The sequence below is a fragment of the Myotis nattereri genome, assembly GCF_964212035.1.
Source record: "Myotis nattereri genome assembly, chromosome: 14".
NCBI lineage: Eukaryota > Metazoa > Chordata > Mammalia > Chiroptera > Vespertilionidae > Myotis > Myotis nattereri.
The window spans coordinates 40674148-40695424 of record NC_138089.1 but is presented as its reverse complement, the minus strand read 5'-3'; the positions used below and the strand labels follow the sequence as shown (position 1 = coordinate 40695424).

The 21277-nt window shown below is 37.1% G+C and overlaps 1 protein-coding gene across 1 annotated transcript in view; it reads right to left on the bottom strand.

Moving 5' to 3' along the window:
• Positions 1-21277, bottom strand: part of KCNH8 (potassium voltage-gated channel subfamily H member 8) — a 276310-nt gene that overhangs the window by 131232 nt on the left and 123801 nt on the right. Inside the window, exon 3 of the mRNA XM_081106039.1 lies at positions 18825-18956. Within this exon, the coding sequence (XP_080962165.1) occupies positions 18825-18956 (132 nt within the window). The remainder of the gene's footprint in view (positions 1-18824; positions 18957-21277) is intronic.

Sequence of the window (21277 nt, the reverse complement as noted above, 5' to 3'; positions counted from 1 at the left end):
TTGAAATCATGAAAGTGTCTTTCGGTGATAAATTCAAATAACTGGACCAACGCTGGGGTAATTATATTTTAATGAGCACCAACAATTCATTGGGAGAGTTGCATCTACACAAATCAAAAATAACACACCAATCTGCCATAGGACCATGCATTTCTGCTTTTTACTAAATTTCTTTCAGTTGAGTATTGCCAGTTAAGTAGAAAACAGACTGGGAGAAAACTTTTGGTTAAGTTTACTGGGGATTGAGCTAAGTAATTTAATTCTAACCCTGAAAAATATTAGATTAGTCTAGGAAGGGAAGATGATTTTTGCTTTTAGATTTAGAATGAAGTTTGTACTGAAGGAGAATTTTAGAGGCAGAAAGACCAAAGAAATGGTGTTTAGTCATAAAAAAATACTAATGAATTGATAAGAACTGGGATCTAGCTATTTACTCTTAGGACACAGTCCTGACAATATTTATCAAGGACATAAATTTAAAAATTATCCAGCAACATATATAAAAGAATAAAGTCCCTGTATATTCCATATATAACAAGTATATAATAAGATAAAAACAGATTCTCATTCACAATTTATTATGTTTTTAATGCTTAGTCACTTACTGGTTAGGAGTTTTTTATGGAAATTCAAATTACACAAATTAATGCATGAATCAAGCAAGCTAATGTGTTTACTTCAATTTTGTTCTCTCAAAAATTGCCTGATTATTGTTATTAGTTTCTATTTATATATGTTTTTTTCCCACAGGACTTATCAAGACATTGAGTAATGCAATTTCCAGAATCTTTCATGGATGTGTGGCCCTAAAAACAAGGTTGTAATGCTTCTTGTGTGTTCTGTGGAAGAATTCAAGTCAACATGCTGTTAATGAAAAGTTGCCAGTGGTTTAGTTCTAGTTATAGTGTGTGAAATTTAGAGTGGGTAGCTGACGGGGGTAGGCGGGAAGGTTTAAAAGATCCCTAAAATCACTATGAAGCATAAAACTGATAGAAAAGGAGTTTAGGGTCATAATATAAATGAAAACACAAAGTTGTAAATATTAGGCACCAGAAACATTAGACAATGCTTTTAAAAGAAAAAAGATTTCATGTGGATCTAGGAGCAGGCAAAGAAGATGGATTACTAGGCAAGAGAAAAATGTGAACCAAGACTTCAGGGTAGAAATTACATGGCAAATTCCAGAAAGAATAACACAATCAGTGTAAGAGAAGCGTAGTTATCAAAATGCTCTCTAAATCTTGAAGCATTTCTTGGAAATTAATACAAGGCTTAGGACAAACGTGTTTGATTATTATAAGAAGTGTTTAGAAGGTGTGTATTTTAATTTCTCTTCCAGAAAAAAGGTTAAGGAAAAACTGGGAGAAAGAGGTAGAAAGAAGTAGAGGAATTAGCATTTATTGAACACCTATTAAGTTTCAGTTAATCACTGTGGGTAAATTATCTATACTAATAAAAGGATAATATGCTAATTAGAGCAGACGTCTATTTGGACAAAGCCACAGCGCTGCGAAGGCCTAGGGCCAGCACAGGAAAGGCTCCTCTAAGGGAGCGGGAGTGGAGGCAGGGCCGTTGCTGTGGAGCTGAGTGGGAATGGGAGTGGAGGTGGAGGCACCGCCTCCGCTCCTGGTCCTGGCGCCACACTTCTGTAGAGGCTGGACCTGCTGTGCCTCCTCCCCCAGCTGGCCTGGCCCCAGATCGTCCCCAACCAACAAGTGGTGGGGGGCAGGGCCAGCGCTAAGAAGCAAGGGCCTGTCTGCTGGCCAGCAGTGGCAGCAACAGCAGGGTGATAGGGCAGCGCCTTCCCATGATCGGCCCAGTTGCCTCCTGCAGAGGATATCCCCTGAGGGCTCCTGGACTGTGAGAGGGGCAGGTGGGGCTGAGGGACGCCCCCCTCCCCCCAGTGTACCAGGCCTCTAGCAGTAACATAAACCTCATATTAAGCCTATAAGGTAAGTTGTATCCACTCTACTTGGTAGATGAGAAGCCTGAGGCGAAAGAGCTGATGTCATACAGCTAGGAATTAGTAGACGTGGCATCTATTTGTACGTCTCTGTCTCTACACCCATGTACTTTCTAGTAATTATACTGCATTAATGAGAATAATGATAACCACTTACACCTTGTAAACTGAGAAACCATGGGTTTCACTAATCCCAACAGGAGAAATAGAGAAAGGGATGCAGGAGGAAGAGAAGGTAAAACGTGGGGTGGAATGGAATTATTTCCAGAGTGGCAGACTGTCTGCAAATGTGGCCACCAACTAATTTTCACATTCTTATTCATACACATCTCGCTTCAAGAGTTTGTTTCCTCTCCCCTTGAATTTGGGCTGGTCCTGTTGTAGGGAGCTGATATAGGGTTAAGCCTCGGACTGACCTGTAGGCAAAGTCACAAACAATTCCCAGCTTAGAGGGCACAGTCCTCTTAGCATAATTATGCTTGATCTTATAACACTCCCTAGATCTTATCTGGGAAGCTAATGGGCTGAGGAAGTGCAGGAAGTATAACCATGGTCAAAACAAGTGAAACTCATAAGAACTGTGTAACTATGGAAACCACTACCTTGTTTACCTCTCACTATAAAGTAAAGGCTCAGCTTGCCTTGGGATCTCTTTCTCTGTGGCCTCAGCCAGGCACAGGAAGATCCACGGAGACTAAGGAAAGCTAGAGAGTTCTGAACGCTGTCTCTGTGTAAAACATTCTTCGCCGACTCCGTCCACACCTTTGGGAACCCCTGGACCTGATGGGGCTGGACCCCGGCATCCTGTGGCTTTCTTAAAAGAACATGGCAGGAAAGAGTGTGTGACTTCTGGACTTATGAAGTTTCCATATTTGCCCTCTTTGGATCCATCCTCTATGCAAAGTAACAAGGGCTCAACTAGTGAATAATGACATAGTTAGAGCTAGTGCTAGAGCCAGGGATAGAAATGATAGAGACAGAGACAAAGATAGAGAGATAGAGATAAAGATGGAGGGCGAGGGAGAGAAAGCTTTACAACTCCCAGTCTTTCCATCCTCCCCATTAAGGCACTGGATATGTAAAGTTCTTTAAGATGTTCCAGCCCAGCTGAGTTCCAAGTGGATGGCATCTACCTGAGTGATTCCAGTCAACACCATTTGGAATAGAAGAACCCACATAGCCTACTCAAAGAATCATGAGAAACAATAAACTATGGTTGTTTACAAGTTTGGGGAAAATTGGTTATGCAGCGAAAGCTAACTGATACACTTGGTTTTGAGGTCCTGGAGTGGAGAAAACAAGTCATCAGGAAAAGATAGAACAATAAGGGTAGTGTCACCTTAGTCTCCGTCTTCATTCAGATCCTTGAGCCTATACCTGACATTAAAGAACACCTCTATGAAGATACAAATACTATGGAAGGGATACTTAGCTGCTTAGTAAGGATTAAGTGATAGCCTACAGAGTACCATCATATGGGACAGGACGGAGGGGAAGATTTTATTTAAGCCTGACCCAGAAAAGAGTGTAAGAAAGCTACCAGAGAGACACCGTGTCCATTTCTAATGAATACCACTACCATCACCGCCACAATCACCACCAATCATAATCATTTTTGTGCTAATGATGGACTTACAACCACCTATTTTTTGCAAATATCATCTGAGATCATTATTTTTCTCTAATTCTCATAATGACATCTGTAGACATGGTCCCACTTTAAATGATACTAAACCTCAAAAGTTTTAAATAACTTGCTTACATCCTTGTAGAATACAAGAGGCAGCAAGACAATACCCAATTCCAAAGCCTTTGCTCTTTGCCTTTATCATTTACTTTCTCAAAATTTATGGACACCTTTTTCTTAAGGACTGCCAACTTCAAAAAAGGTGTTGGTAAGTGATTTTCAAAAATAATTAGGTTCTATAGGAAATTGGTCTATATTTAAGAGTTACAGAGTACATTGAAAATTACTTAAGATGAGAAACAAGTTTATAGGAATTCTAATGAAGAAATCAATCAAAAGTAAAAAAATAAAAATAAAAAGGCTTGCCTTAATAATTTGTAGCAGTAACAATTTTATCACATTGATGGTGGGTGCTGAAATGATTCAATATTTTTTCTCACTGGTATTTCCCAATGTCCTACATTAAAATTCCTTACTGGTTTGTTGTTGTTGTTGTTGTTGTTGTTCTGGGTTCTTCTCAGGTTTATAGAAGTCAAAGCAACAAATTTTTGGCCATCCTTTGAGCCAGTGAAGGAATAGAATAGGATTTCTGTTGAAGAATGCAGGCCAGTAAGAAATAGCCAGGAATGAAAAGTGTAAGAATAACGGAGAAAAAGGAAGAACAGATGTTGAAAACATAATGTGAACTCTTTGTCTACAAGATCAACAAATAGATTCAACCTATTCATCCAATTTTAAAGCATGTATTTATCTTGTGCCAGCCACTGAGCTGGGGAGACAAAGAAAAATAGTTCAGATTTCTTGACCTTAAGGAAAAGTAAGGAGTCTGATTTATCCAGACAAAAGGTGTGCTGGGAGGTTTGAAGGTGATCCAGCTAGTTCATGGACATCCCAATATAACGTCCAACTCACTTTCTATTCTGAGATCTAACTCCATCAAGGCTACTCTGCACACAAACTCCCACCGAAGGATGGAGTCTTCTAATACAATTCTCTTATTAAAACCACAGCATGCTATTGATAACACGATATATATGCAGGGGTGGAGGGACAGAGAGAGAGCCCTTTGTGGAAGGCTGTTTTATGTCTAAATAATGGGGTTCCTTAAGAAGTTTTGCATAATAATACATCACTCACAAATACTGAATAACACAAATTTATTCACCTCAACACCAAATTCAACTACTACTGAAACATATTAATATAATCCCTATTTTATTCTTTAATGCTATATGTTATAGGGTAATGACTCGGTTGCTTTATACCAATGCTGCTCAACCAGGGGAGATTTCACCAATGTCTAGAAACATTTTGGGTTGTCAAAACTGGGATGTGTTTCTGGCATGTAGTGGGTAGAGACCAGGGCTGCTGCTAAAATCCTCCAATACACAGAACATCCCTCCATAACAAAGAATTATCAGACCCCAAAATGTCAATAATGCCAAGTTTAATAAAACCACTTATATGCTAATTTTATAAGAACTTTGACTTTTTCATATAATTCAATCATAAAATGATGCAACCAATCATACACAAAAGATGATGAACTACTAAAAAAAATTTAGTTTTTTTTTTTTTCCAAAATAAGGAAATAGACTTACATGGAAGTCAGATGACTGTAAAATCAATAAATGATTTAATTTGTTTTAAATCTTGGGGTCAGGCATTATGACATTAAATATTTAATTCAGGAATAGTCAACTCTCAACTGGAACTTGTTTCTCCAGTCATGCTCATCAACTCACCAAATAATGATCTGGGCTTCTGACAACATTAGAGATTTTGTTTTGTAGAAATTTGCATATACATAATGGCAAACTATAAGATATTCTTATTTTTTCTTAATTGAAAAATAATAGCATCTCACTCACTTGAGTCCAACTGATGACTCTGTAATATCAGTAAAATCTAAGATAAAAGGTCCTGGGGTCTCTAGCTTTGATGCTATGATTTCCTAATTAAATTAAGATTGTAAATATAGTTCATGTAGGTCAGGGGACATATTTTTCAAGTGTACAAGAAAACAATTTTTGGGGCATACTAAAGCATTCCAGATGGGTTAATGTAGTGGCAAACTACCAATAAATTATTAACATATTCTTTTTTACTCTCCAAAATAGATTTCCAAATGATCTCTGTATATCAACATTTTATGGTTCTGCCTCTATTTACCATGAGTTTGTTAGGTGCCAGCAATTGGTGCTTAAAGGTTTTATGAGACAAGAGTGGGAAAAATCCCTTAGTACATTAAAGGAAAGTCTTGGATAATAAAGAAGCTAACAAGGGTCTATAGAACCATCACAGAGAGTGCAAGATTTCCATTTCTCATTATCGTGGTCGAATCCACCAGTTTGCTAGGTTACTAATACTCTGCCCATTTGACTCTAGGATGTCCTTGAACCTCCTTGCATAGATCTGACTCTCCCCATCTTAACCTCTTAAATCAGAAAGTAAGCCAACATTTTCTTTATTATTTCTGGGGTTGACAACTCACTCCCCTGTTTTAACAGTGCATAATTCTGTGCCATGTATGTTATGATTCTAGACCATGAGCACTTCCAGACCATGCTACGAAGAAACTCTTTTCTTTCCTCCCTCTCCTCTAGACCAGAAGCATGGTCCTATTGATCTGAGTCCTAACCTAACCTACATTTCTTAAGGTTATGAAATTTTCTATGACCTGATAATTAAAGGACTACTAAAGACATAAAACACAACAACAATCTGATTAGCTCTTTGTTAACATGTTAAGTACTAAATATAATGACCCATGTCAATGAGACTTTCCAGGGAATCATGTCTAGTAATTAGAAGAGCCATAAATAAGAGCCAGGTATACAGATCCCCCATTCTAATGCTATTTTCAGTATAAAATCATCTAGTATTGGAATGGGTTGAGGAAGGAATCACTTGTTAATTAGGTAGATCAGGAATCTGCAAACTTTGGCCCACCAACCAGTCATCTGTTTTTGTAAATAAAGTTTTATTGGAACACAGCTGCATCCATTTGTTTACATATTGGCTATGACTACTTTTCTGTTATAGGGGAAGAATTAAGTTTGATAGAGACTATATGGCCCACAAAGCCTAAAATATTTACTATCAGATCTTTCACGGAAAAAGTTTGCTGCTCCCTGATCTAGATCAAATGAGAAAGAGCAACTGAGAATGAAAATCTGAACTAACCATTCTCCCAAATATATTCTTATTTGAGAGTTAACTTGCTGGAAAAGGAGAAAGTATAATGACCCAGCTTTATGAAAACTTTTAAAACTTAAACTTTACATAATTGATCCTAGGTTTATGAATATAGGTGGTTAAAAAAAAAGGCACATCAGCAAGTACATTTGAAGTTCAAATACTTCCCAATTCTATTCATTTCACCATTATGTAACATCAAACTCCATAAAATGTAGGGTTTATAAGAATTAAACCATTTAAGTACTGGCATTGAAATGCAAATTATCACTAACTTCAGCATGGATACTAATGTCTATTTCTCCTCCTCAGATAGGACCCTAAGTTACCCAGGGACCTTTGGAAATTTCATATGATAATCTACAATGTTATGCATGACCCTCCTTAAGCTCTTTTTTGCTTAACCACAGAAAACGTATTTACTAGGTTTTTCCAATTGAATCTGTGGCAGCATCAGAAAAAAAGAGGGTGCACTTCAATTTCAAAAGCTTAGGCCAGAACAGTTCTTTTTTTTCTATTTTTTTTCCTGGCTGGTAAACACAGTGAGTATTCTCTTCCTTTGGTGAGCTCAGATGGAAGATTTGGAAAATAGGGCCTTCAATTCTCAATTTTACATAGATTGTGACCCAGTATACTGTAAACCTTCTTGTCTGTAGCATGATTATGGAATTAAAGATCCTTGCAATAAAAGAAGCCTTAGAAATTATCTAGCATAATTATTTTATATTGCAGCTGGAGAAATTGCAATTAGGACAGGCAAAATGCCTGGACTAAGGTCATACTGCTAGCTAGTGGCAGAACTTGAACCCTTAAGTTCTAGGATCGTTTTTACTAAATCACAAATTTAGCAAGCTGACCTGTCCCAGATAAAATTATAAAATAGAGAAAAGCTGTCCTCAGACAACTATAAATCCCAAACCCCTTTTGATGGCATGTCTTAACAGGAGAACTCACCCACCACTTAGTATGACCTATAGTTAAAGGCTTTAACTACCTACATGTTCTCCATCGAAGGCAACTCATATTCCTGGACTTCTAGAACAGCTCACAGGCCAGCATGTCCTCATGAAGGCAAGTAGCCAAGGGCAGTTTTGGAGAAAAAGTACCTTCAGGAAAACCTGGACACTAGAACTCATCTAGTTCCAAAACATAGGCATCCAGAACAAGAGAAAAGAGGTCCCATCTTGACTATACAAGGTATTAAATAAGGATTATTCCAGACAATGGCCTTGTATCTTTTCATAGGAGGGGGGAGGGCAGAAAGGGACCTTGCATAACATCTTATTCAGTTATTCCATAGTTTCAATTTTATGGCCCATAAAAGCAGTAAAGGAGCAAACTCCTTGAGATACTTTTAATATTGCATAAAACCTAGGAGAAATAATTTTTATTATCCTAATACTCAAAAGTGCAATATTTATAGTATATATTCCATCTAGACTTTAGAATATAATAATAAAAGCATAATATGCTAATTAGAACAGACGTCCTTCCGTAAGACCTTCTGGACGAAGTTGTGGCAGTGGGGGCCAAGCCCCTTGCACGAATTTCGTGCATTGGGCCTCTAGTATTTACTAATATCACTTGACTAGAAGCTCTGATTAGCTATTGGTGACATCAGGAAGATTTTTGTGATGTGACTAATTGTGCAAAAACATGTCAGATAGTCACAGTTTCCATTATTTTAATAAGGCCAATGCCAAGGAGAAGTGACATAATCTAATAAATTCAGAGTATGTATGAAAAAGTTTAAGCCAAGCCTGAGAGAGTATTACAGGCCTACCCAAGTTTATACAACTTGCTAAGGTTCCCATTTCTAAGTCCATTACAGTACACTATTTCATAGTATGAAATCTTCGATAGCAAACCAGTCACATAGCCCTGTTTTCCTTGTGTTCTGAAAAGAGAAAAGAAATAAGAAGTAAAAATAGAGGGTATAGAGATAAAGTAATTAGGTTCTTTTTTATGCTGTAGATGTATCTATGCCATAGATTTGCCTCTCATATCTAATAGAGGCAAAGATGATAAGTATTACAAAACATCAAAGGCAGGAGAGAACACTTATAAAGGGATTAGTGGTGGGGTAAATTGTAGATCTGCACTAACAGTGAGAAGTGGGTAATTGTGGTGTAGAGTGGGGAAGAAGATGGCATTCTGAGTGGAAACAGCCCATGCCCAAGTGTGATGATGCAAAAGAGCAAAAGTCACAGTAGACCAACCAATTTGACTGGAGTGAAGAGGAAAATTATAACAAGGTCTCAAGTGCTAGAATTTTTTCAAAAATTCTGGGTATGGGTAAGTCTGTGTTCCTTCTAAAAGGTAATTTTTAAAAAGTCTATTTTTCTCAGTTTGGGATTATAGGTCCTTTACTGTGAAACAATGATACATTTCCTGTTTTATTTAAGCCATTTATTAGAAACAATTTTATCTGAAGGCATCCCCGCGTGGTTTTTATGACATATTCATAAAATTACTCTATTAAGAAACAGATTCTAACAACCGACCTCTTTGAACTCAAGAACAGCAGGCTATTTTACCAATATGTTTGCGTTGATCTAAGGATTATTGCTCTCATTTCAAAAGCTTCTTACCCTACACCTGATAACCCCTTTTTCATGGTCTCTCCTTAGAGACTTCATAAAAGCAATGCTGTTATGATTCCTAAGTTATGAAAACCTATAAATAACACAAATATAAAATCGCATTCTTTATATTCACATTTCATGATATTTTATGTCCATCCGTGGATAGGATTTGGCAACATTTTCTAGAAGGAAAGAAATCTGCACCAGGATGGATAATTATTCTGGTAAGTTGCTTTATGTTAAAGAAAGCTTTATTCTTTAACAAGCAGTCAAAATCTTCTAACAAATCAGTGATACGATTAAGTAGTTTTAGAATAGTCATTTATGTAGAGAAACACTGGAATTTTACTTAGGTAAGAAATAAATACAAAGAAAATTCATCCTGTTATGCTTTGATAATCAGTATGCTCATTGTTCATAAATATCCATGCATTCCAAAATGTGTGTTTTTTTTTTTAAAGACATGCTTTCCATATGGCAGGCACTGTGCTAGGAGCTAGAAAACAAAGATATAGACCTGTCTTACACATATTTTAATATATCTTGGGTACAGAGTTCTCATTCTTCCTCCCAGGAGAATCTTAAATATAGATCAAGAAAGCTACTTAAAGCAATAAAGGCCCCCCCAAAACACAAACAGTTGGTGAAGGGAGACAACCCACTAGCAAATTGAGCCTCATGTCAAAGCAAATTACCATATTCCATCTCTATCTAGAGTGACTTTGATGCCAGATTTCTATAGTGTCCGAATCAACTATGATGCTCAGTGGTCTCAGCTGCTTGTTGTAAGAATCTGATTTTTGGTTTATGTTATACCATCCTATCCAAATATTTTCCTTCTGAAACTGTCATATCCTTTGAGGAGCCTTCCACTCACTTCTCCCACTCTCTTCTATTCCTACTCAGAAATAATCATATCACTTGCTCAAAACACTTTTCTGCTTTACTATACAGAATAATGCATTTTAGTTATTTGTGTCACTCCCCATTAGTGGCTTATGCAAAGGCAAGAATTTTTCTTTTTCATCGGTGTCCCTAGATGTTTGGTGACTCTTTTCTGAGCAGATGAGTGCAATAAAGGAACAGTACACCTATGATTTGTGCTTTCTGACTTTATGGAACACAATTAAACCTCCAAAAACTTTTTCCACTAAAGTTTTTTTTTTTAAATTTTAAATATGTTTTTATTGATTTCAGAAAGAAGGGAGAGAAGGGGGAGGGAGGGAGGGAGGGAGAGAGAGAGAGAGCGAGAAGTGGTTGAGAGAATCATCAATTGGCTGCCTTCTGCATATTCTCTACTGGGGATGGAGCCTGCAACCTGCAACTCAGGCATGTGCCCTGACTGGGATTCGAACCATGACCGCCTGACTCATGGGTTGACACTCAACCACTGAGCCATATTGGCTGGGCTTTACTGTCATTTTAGTGTTATTTTAGAAATACATGCATTTAATTTTTCAGTGTCTTGATGTAGACTTCACCCTGCATTGAGAACTTCTGACATTTTTATTTGCAGGCCATACTGTATAAATAGAAATATTCATCATGAAAGCTTCTGATTGCATTATTCCAGGACAGAAGAATGAGTAAGAAAGGGATTATATATCTTGAAATTTGATATATCTTTAAGGAAATAAGTGATGGGAAACTATCAGTATGAAAGGAGTTCTTACAGGTTTGCAATTACAAGATTGATATAAATGACTAAGTATGGATAATGTCTATTATCTCAAGGATCATGATAGGCTTATAACTTGAATGAGTGTCATAATTATTTTTAACAGCCATCATGATGGGGGTAAAATACATAAAATGCACGTATTTAAAAGCTATCCTTTGATTATACTCAGTAGTGATGAGATATAATACGCATTAGTATGAACCAGTCTAGCCTCAAAGGAGTTGATGGACTTTGAGAGGGCTTAAAGGAAAATGGCAAATATGATTAAAGGGCTGAGGATAAGGAGAACCTAAGCAGTAAGCAGGAGAACATGCAGTGTATTCAGAAGAGAAAAACTAGATGGTTTTCTAATGGCCCTAAAGCATATACAGTATAGCAATGCTTACTCATTTTCAACTTTTAAAGTGCTTTTTCTAAGAAAAGTTAATGGAATGATTGGTGGGTCAAAGTATTTTATTGATAGTAGGCTATTCAATGTTAGTTTTCTTCTTTCTTAAAGGATCCAAGTATAATAAAATGGTCTTTAATTTCAACAAAAAGAAATGAAGTTTTATATAAGAATTCCTAGAAGTGAGGTTTAATATAGGATAAATCCATTGCTTAAAAAACTGAAATTGACATAGAAAAAGGAATGGATGGAAATAGATTAATGGATGTGTGAAAGATATTTTTTCCCAAAATGATCCTAGAAATGCTGAATTTCCTTATTCATTTTCTATACTTTCCTATTTTTTCCCCCATAATTTTTATCAATGACCAGGTAACATTTTAATAATGGATACAAATTTGCACAATTTATATTTTCATCACAACATGATATTATGGATATATTCCTTTATACTGTGATTATAGGAGATCAAACTGAAGCTAAACAAGGCTTAGGTTCAAGTCCTGACTGACACTAGCTTTGTAACCATGGGCATGTTACCTAACTTCTGAAAGCATTGATGATAGTATTGCCTATACCACAGGGTTGTTGAGAGGGTTAAATTGATAAACACTTTTTTGGTTTAGAATTTTTGCGTCTACGGGCAAACCTTGGAGATATTGCAGCTTTAGTTAGTGACCAATGAAATAAAGTGAATATAGCAATAACGAGATTCAATTGAATTTTTCGGTTTCCCAGTATGAAAGTTACACTTACTATAGTCTAAGTGTGCAATAGCACTGTGTCTAAAAATTAAAAAATATTTTACTGCTAGAAATGCTAAGCATTATCTGAGCATTTAGCGTCTCCTAACCTTTTTGCTGGTGAAGGGTCTTGCTAGTGAAGGGTGTTGATCGCTGCTGACTGATCAGGGTGGTGATTGCTGAAGTGGCAATTTCTTAAAATAAGTCAATGAAGTTTGCCACATCAACTGATTCTTCCTTTTACAATTTTTCTGTAGCACGTGGTGCTTTTTGATAGCGTCTTACCCACAGAACTTCTTTCAAAATTGGAGTCAATCCTCCCCCACCCTGCCGCTGCTTTATCAAGCAAATTTATGTCATATTCTAAACCCCTTGTTACCCTTTCAGCAATCTTCACAGCATCTTTGACAGAAATACTAGTAGATTCTACCTCAAGAAACCACTTAGAAACTAGCAGTTCTCGAAATAGCTGGGACTTGTGCTCTTGGCACCCAATAGTCTATTTTCCTCACACTGGCAGATCCATTCCACATGAACCCATTAAAAAAGAAGAGCTAAAAGGGGAACCACCACCCCTCTACCATTCACTGAAGCACAAACACATGATGTCCTGCCAGTCCCAAGCATGCCTCTCTACAAGATGCTGAAGCCGAGACTTAGATGCTTGCAGACCTTTCTCTCCATGGTTTCCAGCCTGTCCCAGGATTGCTGCCATCATACATGACAATAGCATGACAGTGACAATCCCTGAATTGAGTACATTCCCTCATACCGATGTCTAGGTGAATTCTGATGGATATAGAGAATTTCACTAAGAATGTATGTCCAACCAGGGAGTCAAGTTATATGGCTTTTAAAACTCTCAGACTGAAGTTATTCATCTTCTGAATACATATTTATCTGGTGCTTTAAGTAATGGATCATTCAATTATAAAAAAAGTTTTTAAATATTAAATTCACCAAAAGTGTTAAAATCGTGTCTCCATTCTCAAAGTAATAAAACTAGAAACTTTTAAAATAAAAAGTAGACTAATAATTACTTCAATAAAGTTTTGTCCAGTAATCATAAGCTACGGATGAATAGAAGAAATTTAGTCCATAGGTATATTTTGATTGACTACAGAATACAGAAACTTTTTCTTTAAAATGGACTGACTTGAAATAGTCCATGTGTATTTTGCCTCAAGTCCTCACCATGGAATATCACTGCATTTCACTCATCATATTGCCCCACAGTCTCTAAAGGCAACTGAGCTTATGAACCCCAGCTTATACTATTTGCCTTAAAAAGATTCTAGGAAACAATGATATTGGTGAATGTGTTTTAAAAAACACACAACCTTTGGATTTTTAAATATAGGTAATACAATAAAATACAGATGTGATTAAATTTCTTCAGTCACTTTAAGCATCTCAGCTCTTCATTTTAAATTTTAGCACATTATAGAGGCCCAGTGCACGAGATTCATGCACTTGTGTGTGTGTGTGTGTGTGGGGGGGGGGGGTGTCCCTCAGCCCAGCCTTCACCTTCTTGCAGTCTGGGACCCCTCAGGTGATGTCCGACTGACAGCTTAGGGTGTCCCTTGGACATACTTAGCGCTGCTGCAGAGGCGGGAGAGGCTCCTGCCACCACCACTGCACCCGCCAGCCATGAGCCCAGCTTCTGGCTGAGCAGTGTTCCCCCTGTGGGAGCGCACTGACCATGAGGGGGCACCTCTTGTGTTGAGTGTCTGCCCCCTGGTAGTCAGTGCACATCATAGCGACCAGTTGTTCCATTCTTCGGTTGATTTGCGTATTACTCTTTTATTATATAGGAGGATTTGATAAGAGTTGGTATAGATCTCCTTGAAACTGAAGCCTATATCCTCAAAAAGAGTATCAATTTTTATAATAGTTCTTTCTTCAGGCTGCTGCTATCTATTAGAATTTTTGCATGTGTCCTTCCATTATGCAAACAAAAAAAAATCAGGCAGAATATTTCAGCAAGTGAAAGGGACATTATTACTATGTTCCACATTGAAAATTAAAATATTCAAAGTACATATAATCATGTCAGACTTAATTAGTATCTGATCAGTGGCTTAACGCCTATCCTTTTGGAGACTATATAGTTTTTTAAACAAACAACTTCAGTTGTCTTAAATAATGTGACCAAATTGAGATCCTCAGAAACTGAAAAACAAACCCAGAGTCAACAAGAATAAAAAATTAACCAACAGCAGAGATTCTACTTGAAGGTGAAAGGGCTATTCAACACCAACTGTATGAACACATTTGAGAGGGAACTGGCTTTGATAAGTACATGTCAAATTGTCTTTGACTTAAGTCAAGCAGAACACAACCAAACAATATATTCATCAGAATGTGCACCAGAGGCACGCAGCTTTGATAATTAAGACAAAGCAAGAATGTTACTGTGTTCCATCTCCGAATAGTCAAATTCCCTAAATTGGACATCATTTATGCATTCATTTATTTATCCATCCAACAATCAAATATTTATTTTTTACTGTCAGACACTCTTTACATGTTGGATTTATGATCCTAAACAAGAGAGGAAAAGTCCATTTCCTGATGAAGCTTCCATTTTTATGGAGTAGAGAACAATTTCAAAATAAACTTTCAGGAAAAGATTGTCTCTGATAACCATAAATGCTACAAAGATAATGAAGTAGGAGCTGTGACAGAGTGACTGGAAGTGGGTAACTGCTGACCGTATGGTCAGAGAAGGCCTTTCTAAAGAATGCATATGGCACAGGCTTCTCAAACGTTGATGTACCTGTGAATCGGCTGGGGATCTTGTGAAAATGCAGATTCTAGCTCAGAGATCTCATGTAGAGCCTGAGATTCTTCATTTCTAATGAGCTCCCAGGTGATGCCAATACACTAGGTCTTCTCTTGGACTCCACTTTGAATTCTAAGAACTTTAAATAAGAAATGAAAATGGTAAAACAAATTGGGGTAGGAGTATTCATTTTCAACAGCAATCATCTGTAGGAGTTTGGGGAAGGAACTGAGACAAGCCCAGCCTTCTTTCCACCTCATTTCCAATTTCCTCTCATTTGTTGTCATAGGAGGCTCCTTGGCATGGTGAAAAGTATGAGCTCTTAGACCAGACAATCCTGGGTTTCAATCCTGTCTCTACCTCTCCACAGCACTGAGGCTTTGGGCATTTCACCTACTCTCATAAATCTCAACCTTCTACATTGTAGGACGTTGGGTTATCCATCTGGCTTATAGAAAATAATCAATAAATACTAGACACTCTGATTTAACCTCACTTTTAAGCCCTTTCTCTTTGGCTATTCCTACTTTAAGGGTATAAAAATGTAAAAAGTAGACCAAAATCCTTGATTTCATAGCCTTTATTGCAGCTAGAGATGGCCATAACCATGTGACACAGTCAAGGTCAATGACACATTGATGGAAATCCCTAGCAGGAGGGGGATGCAGAGGAAGGACATTCCTTCCTCCATTCAAAGGCAAAGTCTCATAAGGAAGAGTCCTTGCCCTTTGTCCTTCACTCTTCCTGTCTACCCAACAGAAATAATTTCTAAAGGTGCAGCAGGCCTCTTCCAACCAAGAGGTGACAAGTATGAGGATGGCAAATAGCATATTAAGAAGAGCAGAGCAGAAAGGTCAAGAGTGTGAGTGCCTGTGAGTATTGCTGTTGCTGTTCTAGCCCTGGGCTGCTTAGCTCCAGACTCTTCAAAATATGAGAAAAATAAGCCCTGATTATTTAAGCTTATGTTAGGTACTCAGATTCTTATAGGTAAATGCAATTCATATGTCATTATTTAGTACAGCAGTTATTATTTCTTCTGGAGCTATTTAGTAGTAGGAAAAGGCATATTTAATAATAAAAAAACCCCCTTTTGTCAGTGTACTTAATAGTAAGCTGCAGCTGCCTGCCAAAAGTCAGATTTCAAAAAGGACACCCATTGCATTTTAATCCTGATTTGTATGACCACTGAAGATAACGTGAAAAGCTTCATACAGCAACCTCTAAATTGTCAAGACAAATGTACTAGTAAAGTGCCCACTTTTTAGAAATTGGAATTGGAATTCCCCAGTTCTGGCATAACTGATGATGTTGCCACATAATGAATAACCCAGTGTCAACTCTCATTTCAAGCCAAATCTGGGACACCCTGCAAGAAATAAACAAAATAATTGCACTGGGTCCTGTCTGGAAAAACATGGCACATTATTATACTAAAATGGCTTAAATAAAAAATGAAATTAACATGATGAATGAACTGCTATGACAAACGATTGGAAAATTGAGATGTGAAACTGAGTACATACCTTGTTAGCCTTTTCTATAAAATATGTTTTTTTTCCTCATTTCAAACAAAAACTCAACAATGTAGATATTAATGATTTGAAGTATTTTTAAAAATGGAAGTATACAACTTGTATCTCTTAAAAGAAGGCCATCACATGAGCCTTAGCAGGGAATTGATTTAATTAACACAATTTCCTCTATGAAGTGCAGGTAAGAAAAAAGAAATATGTACCTCACTATTTTTTTATGGTAATTTCATAATCATGCTGGCTTGCAGAGTTGCTTTACCTCTATAAAAATACTACATACTTTTGTGGGATATTTATAATAAGGTAGCAACAGAAAAAAATATGTTCTGGCAAACCCAGAAAAAATATGTTCATGGCAGCCCTTCTACACTCTGACCCATATCTTGCCCTATGCACCTCTTCCATTTGGCTGTCCCTGACTTGTATCATCCTATATAATAAAAGGCTAATATGCAAATCGACCGAAGGGCAGAATGACCGGTTGCTATGACATGCACTGACCACCAGGGGGCAGACACTCAATGCAGGAGCTGCCCCCTGGTGGTCAGTGTGCTCCCACAGGGGGAGCGCTGCTAAGCCAGAAGCCCTGAGCCAGGCTCATGGCTGGCAAGCGCAGCGGCGGTGGCAGGAGCCTCTCCGCCTCCTTGGCAGTGCTAAGGATATCTGACTGATGGCTTAGGCCCACAGGGAGCAGACCTAAGCCATCAGTCGGACATCCCCCGAGGGCTCCCGGACTGCGAGAGGGTGCAGGCCGGGCTGAGGGTCCCCCTGAGTGCACAATTTTCATGCACCGGGCCTCTAGTTTGTAATAATATAAGTAAAGTGTTTCCTTGAGTTCTGTGAGCTGTTCCAGCGAATTATTCATGTGGAAATCCCCAACTCTGAGCCAAGTTGGACAAAAGTTTGTGTGTTCCCTGGGCACCCAATACTGTGATTAGCATCTGAAGTGTGAGAAAGAGCCCTTAAACCTGAGGAGTCTGACACTAACTCTGGGTACTTAGTGTCAGAACTAAATTAAATTATAGGACATTCAGTAGGTGTCCAGAGAGTTGCAGAATGGGTATGGAAAACCCCCACACATTTGGTGTCAGAAGTGTGAATAAACACAATACATACTGACCTTCTGTATTCGCAAATACCAAAGACATTGTAAAAACAAAAATATACACAGGGATGTCCACACTTTTCTCTCACCGGGTGGCCATTACACTTGCTCTCACATCCAAGTAACTTTAATTACAAGACAGCTCTTCCCTTGAGTATGTAAAACATGCCACAGTGTTTAGTCATGCAAATACACAGGAAAAAGTCATGTATTTGCAAACATTTCAAATAACAGAAAGGGGGGAGGGGCAATCCATAACTGTTCTCCATTTGTGTTGTCATTTCAAGAGACAATATATTTAAAACAATCACACACATTTTTCAAAAAAGCTGGAGTAAAAGAGCCCATTCTTAACAAGACATAGCTATTGTTATGTCTTGTCAAATAGCTTATTTCTAATACATAACTTATAGCATAGGGAAGCCCTACGTGGCAACTGTTTTTCTCTGGTCACCAAATTATCTAATTCTACTCCTGATTAAACAAAATAATAGCAGCATTTTTTCAGTATTATGCTTTGTCAGTTGACATAAAATGCAGGTTGCTTCTTAGTAAGCTATAGACAGGAAATATAAGGCAAGCAACATAAAGTCTCAGAACCCTTCAAGGATCATTGAGAAGCTTGTTTTCAAACAAAACAAATTATTATATGGTCATATACTACAAAATACAGATACACATTTCTTTGCAACATTCCACCCTAACAACCACTAAATTTGAGTTCTTAATTTTGTACATAAAATGAAATTTGCACTTCCAAGTATTGAGCTGCTGCAATTTAGATGAAACGGAGAAATGTATTTTTAATCACATCATTTTAACTTTACTTGTCACTATCAATTCATTTTCCCACTAATAAAACAAATTGGTATAAATCTTTTTATTTTGATAAAATTATTTTCCTATCCTCATCCTATTTGTGTAGGGATATGAACTTTTGTTTCTTGTCAATTGAGTTTTTAATACAAAGAAGAGAATGTAAATTCCTGTGAGTCTCTATGATTTTGGAATAGGTACCAAATACTGATCACTTAGATTATGAATATTCATGAGTTGCTGTTACTTAAAAAGACTTTTTTTTTTCCTTTCAGAGTTTTTGAATAAACAATTTCAAAATGTTACCCCATCTGTCAATGTTTTCTGAAAACAGTACAAACCTTCTTTTTTATCTTCTGGAGTAATCTTCACTTTTGTATCTGTTATATCTTTGAAGGACGCCAGAAAAAGTACCACATCTCCTTTCTCATTCTTTATGGGCACAATATCCAATAGGCACCAAAATGGAGACCCTGCAACAGTAATAAAAAATACAGGTCAACCACTGCCTTGTATGGTTTTTCTACGAAAATCTTGAAAATTAGTGCTACAGTTAATAAAGTTCTTACTGTTTTCTTCTGTCCCACAACTTCCCCCCTCAACATATTAAAAATGTCAGTTTTCAGATTCCATAAATGTCTAGCCCATGTGCATTCTCTGAAAATAAGGCAGTATTTTAAACAAAAACACTTGTCTGTGCTGAGACATTTCTACTTATGCCATTCAAATTGTATTTCTTCTTTGAACTTGTTGTTGATGGTGAAGAATTCCACTTCATGAAGCATTGCCCCTTCCCACCCCCATCACACTCTAGTCCATAAATAAAGACCTTTGTTTGGTATGAGTTTGCTAGAGGTTTATTTAGTCAATTTTAAAAAATCAATGATTGTTCACCAGAAACACTAAAATAAAAAAGATGGAAAATACCAAGTTTGGGTTGAATGTGTAGTCACTTAAACTGTCCTATTTTGCTGGCTGGTAGAAAATTAGCAAATACTTTAAAACTATTTGGCAGTATTAAGATATATTCTCACAACAACATTATACAGCAATGTGTATGAACAATGTATAATAACTGACAATGGAGAAATATCAATAAGAAAATGTTGAACAAAAGTAGCCAGACACAAATGAGTGGAATGCAATATGAATGCATTCACATATACTAGTAATACAAAGACAGGCAAAACTAATTGATGGTGTTAGAAGTCAGGTGAGTGGTTAGCATTGGCATATCATGATTAGAAGGGGACACATCTCAGGGAATTCTGGGATGCTGGTCAACTTTTTTTTTATGATCTTCATGTTTACATAGGAGTGTTCAGTTTTTGAAAACTCATCCACTCTACACTTTCGCTATGTGTATTTTTCATTATGTGTGTTTTATTTCAAGAGCACGTTTTATAAAAGCAATAATGTTCAATTCTATTTTTTGAGCAAAAGAACCATGAGAAATGTCTTAAATAGACTCAAGTGCAAGCCTAAGGCGTATGTTTTGAAATGTTTTTATATACAGGGGTTAGTCAAAGTAGGTTTACAGTTGTTTGTATGGAAAAACACATACAGGCAATGATTATTACAATACCTTTATTAAATCAAAAGAATAAACTCTGTGTTTTGACTACTCACAGCTGTAAACATACTTTTTCCCACCCCTGTTTTTTAAAATACATATTTTAAAAGTTTATAAAAGTTTGCACTAGATTTCATGCTGAAAAGGATTGCTGGGCAGAAATATTTGAAAATAAGTCAATTACTTTTTGTTGCTTAAAAAGTAAACTACTAATCTATTCACAGAAATTTTCCTTCAATTTTCTTTTGATAGGAAAACAACCCTCAGTGCTGTAAATTTCCATCTTACGTGGGCATTGATCTCAAAGTTGAGTATAAGACAGAATAACAGAATCAGAAATAGAAAAATATTTTGATATTTTACAGTATCAGATCTCACAAGTTCCAACCAACACAGTTGATGTGTGTCCATCCTGCCTTGCCATCTATCATTTTTCTCTAGTTGAACACCAGATGAAGCAGTTGGTTGTATTTAGGAGTCATCTGGCATAAACACCCCATTTTATTATAGCTGTTGCTGTTGTCGTTTTTTTTTAAAAGTGTGGTTGAATTCACATGCAATAAATGCGTATATGATGTGTGTCTACTATATAAAGCACGAATGGAATATATGCCTGCCCCCCTCATCCTTCTAAAACTTTTAAAGCCATGATTTTCTCTTTGTTCATTTGACTCGTCTCTGTGGTTTCCTTTCATTCATCTCTCTTCATATCTATGTTACAGCAACTCCATTTCAACACTTCATCACCAGACTCCAGGAGACCTGGGATCCAACCACAGCTCCCACATTAACTAGCCATGAGACCACCATACGGAAGTCAATTCACTTCTCTGGAACCTGGTTCCCTCAATTGCAATATTCTTACATTCTCCGGTCTAGGGTGGATAGAGTGCCCCCAAAATGTGAGACAATAAATTCATTCTATTGTTTGTGACTAATGAAGAAACCTCATAAATGAGCCATATTTTTTGGCAGAACACTGCTATCCCCATCAACCCAGAAGGGGTCTTACTTCAATTTTTTTATGGCTACTACTTCAAGTTGAAAGCCCTCTTCACGAATTCTGCAGCAATGGTAGGAACAAAAAGAATAGGGCCAAGCTATCAATCAGCATCTAGAGTCAGTAACAGTGGGGGCATGGATAATGGTATGAATTTGATATTTTGGTTCACATTTTAAAGCATCTCTCTGTCAATTACCTTGTAAGAGCATCATCCAAGT